Consider the following 12,291-nt stretch of genomic DNA (forward strand, 5'->3'; position numbering starts at 1 on the left):
ATGCTTAGAGAAAGAAAACGCAAATCAAAAACTCCCGAACAAATTAAACACAACTTTCCTGATTAGTTTCTGCTGGCAGTACAAAAAAAAAAAAGAAAAAAAAAGAAAGAAAGAAAGAAGATAAAACGCCAAATAATAATCAAAGAAAGAAATTTTTTACCTCAAAACAAAAATAAAATTTTAATTGGTCACATTTGGGAAAATAAAAGTAGCAACATTCTGAATGGTTTTATTCATGCTAGTTAAAAATGAGATCATGCAAACAATAATTTAATTTCCGATATAAAAATGCTTTTTCATATTAGGCTTAAAAATGTGTTTAACTTTTATCCCGGTGATTTTGCAGCCTTGTTTTTTTTTTATTATTTGAAGGAAGAAAAACAATTTCATGGAGTTTTTCGTGGGCTTTCGAAGGGGACCTGAATCAAGAAAATCGAATAACTATTTCAGGTAGAAAGAGCTGTTTAATGCCATTTTCGGGCCCTAAAATTAAAATTCAAACGGTTTGGTACTTTTTTTGGTGTTTGAAAACCCCCCTACGTTTTTTCTCGGGTGCCCGAGTACCTCCCTGCCAAATTTGGTCGAGATCCGACATACAGGTAAACTGTAGATTTGTATAGAGAACATACACACATATATCTATATATACAACTAGTATGTTGTGGCCATCACGAAACTTTCTTCTATATTTTTCTTATAATTCTGATCCCTCTCCATGCTTGACGAGAAAGCAATATGCCCAATAAAAACAAAATTAAACACGCCAAAACTTGACGACCATCCCAATTCCCCATTTATCTCAAAAGCAAAGCAAAGAATGAAAATTAAAAATTATTTTAAAAGCCTTGCTTAAAATAATTACAAACATTTATTTGTTAACAAACACAAGATGTCAACAGTTAAAAATTTTAAATCATCGCGATTTTCTGGTTATTTTCCAACAGTTAAAATCACGCAAAATATGCAGACGACAGTCTATTACAATTTATCTTTCTAATTGTTGCATTTATAAAGCTATTTTATTTACACAAAAAAAAAAAAAAAAATCAGCCCCCAATGGAGCGCTAGGCACCAAAATTGAACCAACGTCTATTTACAAATGGATTCATTTATTCCAAATTTCATCCAGAACGTAGCATTACTTCTAGAGATATGGCACTTACAATGAAAAAAAAGAACGTTCGATTGCACCACCCCCTTTTTAGCTATTGACACCAAAATAGAATCGGCTCTTGTACCCTCTAGGGGCTACTTGTTGATACATTTTTGTTTGATTCCGTTCATTATTTCTTGAGATACAGCAGTCACAATTGACAACAAAAAATGTTCTATAGCTCAACCCCCGTTTGAGCTATTGACACCAAAATTGAATCAGCACCTGTACCTATTAGGGGCACATATGGACCAAATTTTATTTGATTCCGCCAGTTACATGCTGGGGAATAGCAGGCACTTATAACTCAAAAAACGTCCCATTGCTCCACCCCCTTGGAGGAATTCGCGCCAAAAACCAATGGGCACAAGTTCACATAGCGGCCCATATGTGTACCAAATTTCGCTCGATTTTATGCGGTAGTTTTTGCTGTAGAGCGGTCACAAAAAACTGCTCACACAAAGACGTGACACACACACAGACAGACAGACATTTTCCAAAAATGGTGGAAATGGACTCGGCACACCTCAAAACATTCAAATCCGCCAAAATTCGAAATTTGAAAATTTGCACAAATCCAATACTTTCTTCTATATATTAGATATAGAAGAAAGTAAAAATGGATGTTGATAAATTTGTTGGTTAGTTTGTTTCCTAAGATCTCAGAAACTACCCGGCAGATTTGGCTGAAACTTTCACCATCTGTTCATTTTGGTACTGGGAAGGTTTATAGACGAGTTTGAAAAAAATCTGATTGATAGTTCCTTTTTTATTCCAATTTTAGTCTCAATTTTCGCATAAATGCCCCAATATGGGGTCGGAAAAACACATGCACATATTAACATTATGTGTCCATCGAAAGCGCAAATTTTTCTGCTGAAGATGACATCTATTAGAAAGCTCTAAGTTGTATAAAAAAGTAATTATGAGCTTTTTAGTTCCATGTTCGAAGACTTTTGTCCACCCAATTCATTATTTAGTGTATCATCTCAACTCCCAGTTGATAGCTAGAATTGTTGTAATATTGAATATTTTTGCTTTTTGCCTCTGACTGTTCAAGGCTTTTCTCAAGTCAAATCTTCAAGTAACGTTTTCCCACAAGATTGGCTAATGATAAATAGATTTGACTGATCATTTTCCGTTTAAACGGAACTTTAGTGTAATTAATGTTTTTTTTAAATTATTATTAATGCTGATTGGGCACTTACTCATTACCCAATCAACCAGCACAAATATCACTAAAATTTTTGCAGAAAGATTTCAGTAGCTGATGCATATGGCAGTTTTTTCAACTGTCGCTGTTTCTGAAGCCATAGACTACATAATAATGTTTCTTAGCTTTCACCATGTAAACAAAATATTGCCAATCAAAGAATCTTAAAAAAAAACTTTTTTTTTTACTGTATAAATTAATCCAGCAACTAAATTAGGCAAATTCATAAACAGCACAAAAACCTCCATTAATTTTTCTTTTTGCACAATTTCAAGCAATCGCCAAATTTTACTACTTATTTTGGAAACATTTCGGATGAAACTGTTTAACGCCATTTTATGGTAACCAAAAGTATCTCAACATGTAGCGACAATATCTCTGTAACATAAATTAGTATCATATTGTTTTACAAAGTAAGGAAAGGAGGGGGAGCATTATCGAAGTTATTCCAAAACGATTCCCGCAAATTTAATAAAATTGCACCAAGAGCCCACAATGATTGAAATTTCCCAAAATAACTAAAGCAAATATAAGTGGATAACAGGCGCCCGGCTACCTTTTTTTAAGCACTTCGTACTTCAATAGCTATGCAGAAAAGGTTTTCGACTACTAATTTTTTACTACTAAGATAATTTTTTTTAAACACATGAAGATTAATTTCATATTTTGGAAATTCTTCAAATTTGTATATGCTTAAATGTTGTGCTTTCGTTTCTAAATCAATGCTATTTTGTTTTTTATACTTATTGCTATCTTAGTTTTATGAGTAAGGAAGAAGTTTGATTTTTAATCTCGTCAAAAAGGTGTGTTTTGAATTCTGTCACTTAAAACACAGAAAACAAATGCAAGTAACGATTGTTTCTCCTAATTATTACTGACTCAGGCAATGCTGAGTATTTTTGCTAGTATTATATATTTATTTTCTCATTTTTAAATTTATTAAATTTCCTTGCCTATATTTTTAAGATTTATGAATTTATTTAGTTAACAATTTGTATTAGATATTATGAAACATTTATACATACACACAAATTTCCTGTTTTATTTATATAGTTTGAGAAATAGTTATTCTTTGTATTTGCAGGTTTTTCTTTTGGATTGTCAGCAAAGCTCCATCCAAAGCAGTGGATCAGTGTGCAAAGAAGATGATGAACGGACATATACATTTTTGCTTTTTCCTCCTAATCATCAGCAAGATGATCCAGACTCATCAGTTATTCGGTTAGAGACTTAAAACTATTTTGTTCTTTATTTGTCAATTCACATATATGTAATTTTAGTACCATTTTAAAAAGGAAAATTAAATATTTTTATAGCTTTTAAAAAACGTTGGTCTTCAAGACACCCAGGCAGTTTTTAGAAACATTCGACTAAATTTTTCAGAAGGTCTTCTCTCATTTTATTGTGGAATTTAATTTATTTGTGTTACAACTGTCGAGAAATTTATTCAAATAGGCATTTTCCTAACATTCTTGAACCAAAAACTTACCCAACTTGTTCTGAACAGCATTGAGGTTGTTTGGAGCCAAATTGCTCATGTAAGTGTTGACAGCTTAGGAAAAGGATTCAATTCCATAAATAGACTGAATATTTAAGTTTAAGTTTTTTCAAAACAATAATTGTTCAGGATTTAGAATTACTTCCTCAATTTTATATCAAAATTTGAAAATAGATACAATATTGGTTTCTGAACTTATTTTGCTTTTTTATTGAATGATTATTTTTCTTATTTATTATAAAAATTATATTAATGCTTATTTTTTTTTTTCCTTTCTATCTTTAAGTGTCCCATTCTGCAGTTTGGTTGTTGGGCTGCTGTCTCATCAAATTCTATTACAAACATTAGGTTCAATGCTCCTACAGGGAACAAAATATATGCTGCCTACATTGATGACCCTACTACCATCAGAAAAAAGCTTAGATTTACCAAATGAAGTAAAAAAACCTGGTATGAAAACCTAAATTTATGTAAAATTACTTTCAGTAATTGTTTATTGTCAAGGTGTGTGATGACTCATCACAAAACTGTTTTTACAAATAACAGTTTATCTATACCATAAAACTTTTAAATCTAAGACTATCCAAGAATAATTTAATGTTATCAATTCTTCACTGTCCATAGTCTCTGCTACTGTTAAGATTCTTTTCTAATGACAGATGAATGCTTCAGAGTTTTCCCAAATTTGTAAGTAATGTCTTTAAGAAAACTTTAATTATGTATTTTCTACAGTAAACTCTTGATAACTCTTAAGTACCAGGGGACCGGCTAAAACCTTCGAGTTATTGGAAGATCCCATAATCTTCTCAAAAGTTTGAAATTCAATGAAAACTTTGAGATAAAGGAATATTTAAGTCAAGAGGCTCCAAGTTATTACGAGTTCACTTTATTGCTTAACCTAATATATTTGTTGAATTTGTGCAATTATTTTTACACCTGAGATGCAAGTGTGTACTTCAAGTAAACAGTCACAAAATTAAATAGATGTTTTAAAATTATAAGCTGTTTATTCATGAAGTTTCATCAAATTATGTATTTTTTGTTTGACAATATTTTATGCTTTCTGTTACTTTTTGTGTTTTGAAACAAAACAAAAGTTTGGGATGTAAGAACCATTGTTACACTTTTTTGTATGATTCAAATGAGTTTCAATTAGTGTATCATAGAATTAGGTACTTTTTAATTATTTTTATACCTAATTCATAATAGGACATGCATGATGGGGTGTATTACATTTTGTGAGTTATATTACCTTTCAAAACTGTACATAAAATGCAAAATGTAATGCAAAAACTTGATTTCTACTATTCTTTACATTGTATGTTTTGATTAATTTTAGGTTTCCTGTCCAAATTTTCTTCAGACCAGTTAGAAATTTTATTCAAATGCTTAGAAGACTCATATGAAACAGCGTGTGCTTTTGATACAAGGCCTGGGTTAAAGTTTCTTGTGCAAAAAGTTGCTCAGACAAATGTTGCTGCAAATTTATATAAACAAGCTGGTGTCAGTTGGTCCATACATATGGTAGTTTTATTTGAGTTGTGCATTTCTTCTGCCTGCATTAACTTAGATTATGTGAAGAATTGTATTAGCTCTAATTCCACAAAGGAATATCAAGGTAAGTTAGTTTGCTTTTTTTTTTTTTTGCATGTGGCGGTGCTGATTCAATTGTTCAAAACTTTCATGTGACTGTAATCTTGTTTTATTTTGCTTAACTCCTAGTAGTTCAAGTTTTTGTATTGTTTTAACAAACAGTTTATTGTGAAAGGTTTGAAATATTGAGATCTATATTTGCTTATTTTTTCTTTTGTCATATTCCTTTAAAATAATTTCTTGGAATAACTGTTGTTCTTTAATTAGTTGCCATAAACCAACACTTTGTTTTTGTTAAAAAAATTTTGAGATGAATTTTCTTGTCTTCACGTTAATCAAAACACTGCTATATATTCATCCATGCGTAATGTTTTAGTCATGTTTTTAAAAAACGTCATCTCATTTTTTTAAATTAAAATATTTTTAGAAATTTTATCTTAAAGCTTTGTATTTTACTTTTTTAGCTTGTACTACAGTGTAACAATTATTTAGATACGTTTTATTCCAAACCTTGCTTGATTAGGAAATTTAAAAGCTCACAGAAAAACAAATGCCACTTTATTGACTTTTTGCATGGTAAAATCCTATTTTCAGTTAGTTAGCACCCTATAGCCAGGGCTAAAGCAGAAATACATGAAATACACCACCAGCTCAGTCATTCCAGCCGAGGACTGCAGTTTTGTTCTTATTAGCACTCATCAACCCGGCATAGGAAGTGACTGAACTATAGGTGGAAAACCCACCACCATGAGTGCTAGTAAGCAGAAACTGCTGTCCTCGACTGGAATGACTGAGCTGGCGGTGTATTTCATGTATGGTAAAATCCTCTTCAAATTATGTTGCCTGCATCCTGACAATAGGGATCTAAACTCTCAAATGCACAGATAGAATTTCTTTATTGAATTATCAACACTCCAAAAGTGTGTTAAATCAAAATCATTTGCATAATGATTAAAAAATGTTGTGCAAATATATATATTAATGAGTTTCAAAATTACTTGCTAAATTAGATTTTGCAACAATCTCTGTTTTGACTGATTGCATTAAAAATTATTATAATTTTTTAATGCTTAATGTGGAATAAATTTGATTTTTCACATCTGTTATTTATAGAAGGCTGACAGTTTTTTTTTTTTTTTGAAATTGGTATTTTAAGGGCTGATGATTTAAGGATTTAACATGTGAACCAGAGGTCTAAATAAAATGAGCCAATACACAGTTCCTTGGTAGCCTGCAATTCTTCAAATTTTATTGTTGAAACTTGTCAAATTAAGTTTTTTGAGGGGTGAAGTCTACTTAGTTCTTCACTCACACTGCTTTACTGCCATTTGAAGAATTAGATAAAATAGCTAATCATTTCAGAAATGCAAGTAACTATGATTAATTAGATTTTGTCATCTGGTGGTATATTTTTAAAGCTTTATTTTCAGCTTTCTGGATGTGATATCAAAAACTCTTAAAAAGGAGTGTTAGAGTTGATGAGACCGAGAGGAAAAGTCTACATTTGTGTACTCCATGAAACGAGCTACTGCATAGCTTTTGTTTGTTTGTGTATTGAAAATGCTCCATGCAATAAGCAACTAAAATATTTTTAATTGCTTATCTGAGTAAGAATACCATCATTAATAATGTTTGTATTAAGTTAATTGAAATAGTGTTCGTGAAAGTTATGTATCTCTCATTTTCAAGGAGAGTCTTATGTAAATCTTTTGTTTAAGAAAAGTTGTGTGATACCAAAATCCAGTTCTGACTGTTTCACTTATATATCCTGTCATACAATTCACTGTTTGTTCACTTGAATGTGCCGAACAACCAAAAAACAAATCATTTATGTTGGATTACTCTTTACTGGAATATGATCGTAAAATTATCGTTTAAATATAATTAGCTAGTTTTCTAACTAATTGATGTAAATTAAATGCTTTTTGAGTACCATATGAAATGTTTGAAATTTTATTACATAACATTTTTAAAACAAATCATTGATTTTTTATAATTAGGTGAAATCAGTTGTCTAGCTACCCCTGAAATCTCTAATCAGAATTTTGATAACAACAGCAAAGAATCAGAGAGTTGTCCGGAAAAGATTTTAAATGTTTTCTTACTATTGAGAGACAAATTTAAAGAAGTTTGTGAAACATACACTGAATATACCATTGATAAAGATGGGCTTTCTTCTATTGTTGATCGAATGAGTGATCAACCAATATTTTTTCTTGCCGCTCCTGCAGATGAACTAAGTGATTTTATATTTCCTACAAAACCCAATGATTCTCAAACTACAGTAAATAAAGACAAATCGGAGCCATGTTATGACAGTTCAGACTCGGAAGATACATACATGGGTAATGAAGAAGAATGCAAAGATAAGATTTATACAATAGCTAATAAACAAACTGTAGACGGCTTAATAAATGAGTATAAAAAACGGAAAAATCAGCATTCTATGCCCTCTAGATTAAAAGAAAGATTAAGTAAAAGGAATAGTGATGGGAGCAAGAAAAGAACTTCATCCAACAATTCTGTGCCTGAGGAAATTGTTAATCAAAGACGTAATTCTATAATGAAGGTAATGAGCCTTTATAGAGCTTTTTCTTCTTTATTATATGAGGCAGTGAGATGCAAAGGGATGTAAGTGGCAAAATAAAAAAATTGGAGATAACCAGTACACATGGTAGGTGACCTCTCCTCTGTCTTGGGGCAATAGATGGTACTAGTAGCCCTGATAGTTGCTGCTATACAGCATAATTTAGAAACAAAATTTCAATGAAAGCCTACCTAGGATGTTATCTTTAAATGCATTTTACTCAAAACTTGAAAATGTCCACTTACATCCCTTTGCTTCTCATTGCCTCTTTTTTTTTTTTTTTTTGACTCAACTACAAATATACTATGTTCAGTGCTGTAGTTGAGGGAAAAAAATATTTAGGGGAACTCACCATGGAGTTTGGGATGAATCACCTAGAGAAGACATGTTTTGAAGCCAATTTATTTTGTAAATTGTAATTAAAACAGCAAAGTTGCAAAGCTAATTTCAATTTTTCAAAAGATTACAGCTGATCGAACTTCATTTCCACTGCAATTTGTACTGCATTGTATTGTGTTTGTCCATTTTTCAGCTTTTGTTCCATTCTTGAATTTAAACGAAGGATTTCTATTTCAACCAATGTTTGTATTGCGTATACAATATACATCATGAAAATATATTTTTAAGAAAAATAGAAGTAAAAACTTTTAAACAATAATCTAGATTTTTTTAAGCTCAAAAGTCTATACTTTATGTAATATCACTAATAATCACTAAAAATTGAGTGTGAAACACTCAAAGTTTTAAAATTATTACTTTTACTAATAATGTAGACTCGAAAGTTTTAAAATTATTACTTTTAATATTTTTATGACTGTATTTATATCTCAAATAATACTTCCATTTTTAAGAAACTTGCAAGTGAAAATAACTTTTCCGTAGCTACCTCAGAATTCTGGAGTTTTTTAACTGATATATCCTTAATTTCCAGCTTCTTCTTTTTTTTTTTTTAAGTCAATAGATATATGCCTGTTGAGTTACATGTATAAAATTCTTACTTAACACTTTATTTGTTTTCCCATCATAAATAAGCCAAAATGATATACAAATCACAGTGAACAGACTTCAAGTGCCACAAGCTAGAACAATCATAATATTGAATGAACGTGAGTTTTTAGTAAAAGAAATAAAGTCCTTCCATGTCCTCTTCACAAGAAATTAGATTTGATGAATTGCCATTATTTGAGGTGTTTCTTGCAAAACCAGCTCAAGCCACTTTTTAAAGTTTTACCGGAGAGACAAAAAACATTCACAACTTTCATTTATGACATAACACTGCTGAATTTTGCTGCATGTCTCACATGTTTTGTGTACTTTTGGAAATAGAGGCATGTTTTGCAGCAACAGCGTAGATAGAAATTTATTTTGGGATTGGCCCACTTCAAATATGATGAAAAATTTCCAAATTTAAGTTTGAAAACATTAAAATCTTTTTTTCAAAATGGGTCGCTTTAAACTTCTTTTGGAGGGACCTGGGCTCCTTCAGCTCCCTCCTAAATGCTCTCTAGTTTTGTGGATCTGTGCGGATGTAGAATTCAGCTATGTTAAGACATGGCTGGTGTTCTGCCAATGTTTATGGTTCTTATGCCTTCAAGATAATTACAGTCGAACCTCCATATATCGAACTTCCACATATCAAAATTTTCTATATATCAAAATCTCAATAAATTTCTTTGTTCGTTACGTAGAAAAATTGTTTCTAGATATCGAAAAACTCTCTATATATCGATTTTTTTTAGACATTAGTAGGTTTTTTTACACTTTAGACCAGTGGTTGGAAAAACTACATTTTTTTTGTAGCGAACTACAACTACAACTACTTCGTTACAAATGTAGTTAACTACAGCTACAACTACTTTTTTCAAAATGTAGTAACTACAAACTACTTTTGAAATGTAGTCGCTACTTCGCTACTTTCCAAAAAATAAGCAAATAAAAAGCATACACAATAGGTTGTCCCTCGAAAAATGAAAGTCAATTTTTCAAGTCGCATACACTCTTGTAATTTTCCTCTTGTGTCAAAACAATCGTGAAAAAAAATTTCATATAATTTGCACAAGGGCAACCCGTGCCGACTTGCACCTGAAAGTGTAAAACAGTACTTGCATGCTAGACCAAATCTTTTTAAAATTACATATAAATTTAAATAGAATATCAAGTTCAAAAACTAATACCGAACACATTTACAGATCAACAATTACAAACGAATAATAAAATAATAATATATTTTAAATGAAAAATTTAACTCAACCTGGAAAAAAACCAGATCTTTGAGTACTATGTGGGAGACTTAAAAATTGCAGGAAAACAAACATTTCTATTTAACGCTAATTACCTACTTTTCTACTTTACTGTTTATATTTTTTCGCTTGATAATTTCGTAAAATCTTACATTTCTGAAAATATGTATCAAAAACTTAATTTTTTGAAGAAAATTATAAATGTTAGACACGTGTGGGATATCTAAATGGTTTTTAATTTGAATAAATGTTTTTGTGGTGCATATGTGGGTATAGGAGCAACGTTTTATCAACAGAAATTTTGAGTTTCTAAAGAAACATTTTATTTCAATTTGGCCTAGCATTACACAAGTGCTGATTCACACTTTCAGACATAATCGGCACTTGCTGCCGTTATTCAAATTATATGGTTTTTTTTGGATGTAAAAGGATAAAATATAAAAGAGTGTGCGACTTGAAAAATCATTTTTCGATTTTTTTTTTTTTGGGGGGGGGGTTCTGATACACACACACACCGTAAGAGAATTGAACAAAAGAGATTGATAAATTAGCTCATCAGAAGACATTAAGAAAAATGTCCGTTTTCATACTCTCACACACTGTAATGCTCGTATTTATTGTAAGTCCTCCAGAACAGTTCAATTTCATTCTTTTCTATAACATTTTAAGTAGCTTCTTTTTATTTGGTGAATACTGTCAAAAATTTAAGCCTCGCTAAAATATTTTTGTTTTTTAATCTTCGGTCAGTTCATATACAATTTACCAAATTTTCAACTCGCGAAATCACCGATATCTTTATTTTCGCGAAAATAAGTGCTTTTTGCAATATGAATATTGGTGAAATATGAAAATTACTACGGCAAACAAACTAATGGCGTCAAACAGATAGAATGTATGGCGTCAAAATGAAATGCCTCGTATTTTTATGAGTCTTATTTCTCATTGCATCCGCTGATGTACTTGTGTAAAATTTGAGCCAATCAAATTCGTTTGAACCTTTTTTTTGTTTTCAGTTTATTTAAAAGTAGTTTCCAGAAATCGCTACAAACTACCATTTTTTTGTAGTTAACTACTCACTACACTACGTTTTTAAAAAAGTAGTGCGCTACACTACAAACTACTCAAAAATGTAGCTACTACAGTAGCGTTGCTACTTGTAGCGCGCTACTTCCAACCACTGCTTTAGACTGTTTATCACTCGAAAAATAAAGGTTAATGGAGAAAATTATGTTTAGTAAGGTTGCTACGAAACTCATAAGGAATCTGGGGTTGAGGGGTGTGTAGATAGGTCTTTGTTTCGTTCTGGAGTTCTTAAATTCCATCAAGCTTATTTCAAATATCTTAGTTGCAACCAGTAATATAGTAAAATCAGTTTCAAGTTATCCCTATTGCCTATTGATCATCATTCCTAGTCTTTTTAGCTTCAGTGAAAATCATTCAAGTTAAGTTGATTGATTTTTTACTTTTCTCTCGATTACATTCTCAAAACGAAAATCCCCTAATGTTGCGGATCAAGTTGAATCGCCCAAGAATAAAAATGTATGAAGGCGAAAAAATGTATAAAATTTCTGTTATTTTTTTAATTATTAACTTTCATTTAATGCTCGTATGAATTAGAAACTAGGTTTCATACGCGAAAATTAGCTTTAATTTTAATGTTTTAGGAGATTTTTAGGATAAAATAAGATTTTTTCTATATATCGAAATTTCCATATATTGAATTTTTTTCCGGCAATTTGCTACTTCGAAATATGGAGGTCCGACTGTATGTATAACAACAAAACAACAATTCAACCAAAACAAGCATAATGTTTCAAAAAAAAAAGGGGGGGGGGAAGGGATTTGCCCTCTTCCAGAGCTCTCTATATAACAAACATTAATCTATAAAATTTTGCTATGTTCTACTGCATTGCTGTGACAAATTTTCTGTATAATAGCAATACATTTCAGAGGGTTTTTTTTTTTAATCATTGCTAACATTGCTAAATACTAATTTTCTCCTTTTTT

At 30.9% G+C, this 12,291-nt stretch overlaps 1 protein-coding gene across 1 annotated transcript in view; it reads left to right on the plus strand.

Annotated features, from left to right (window-relative positions):
- LOC129226368 (brefeldin A-inhibited guanine nucleotide-exchange protein 3-like) overlaps positions 1 to 12,291 on the plus strand; it is a 129,138-nt gene that overhangs the window by 112,273 nt on the left and 4,574 nt on the right. The window contains exons 37-40 of the mRNA XM_054860972.1: positions 3,451 to 3,587; positions 4,151 to 4,314; positions 5,204 to 5,482; positions 7,458 to 8,026. Of these exons, the coding sequence (XP_054716947.1) occupies positions 3,451 to 3,587; positions 4,151 to 4,314; positions 5,204 to 5,482; positions 7,458 to 8,026 (1,149 nt within the window). The remainder of the gene's footprint in view (positions 1 to 3,450; positions 3,588 to 4,150; positions 4,315 to 5,203; positions 5,483 to 7,457; positions 8,027 to 12,291) is intronic.

This window comes from Uloborus diversus, chromosome 7, assembly GCF_026930045.1.
Source record: "Uloborus diversus isolate 005 chromosome 7, Udiv.v.3.1, whole genome shotgun sequence".
NCBI classification, from domain to species: Eukaryota; Metazoa; Arthropoda; class Arachnida; order Araneae; family Uloboridae; genus Uloborus; species Uloborus diversus.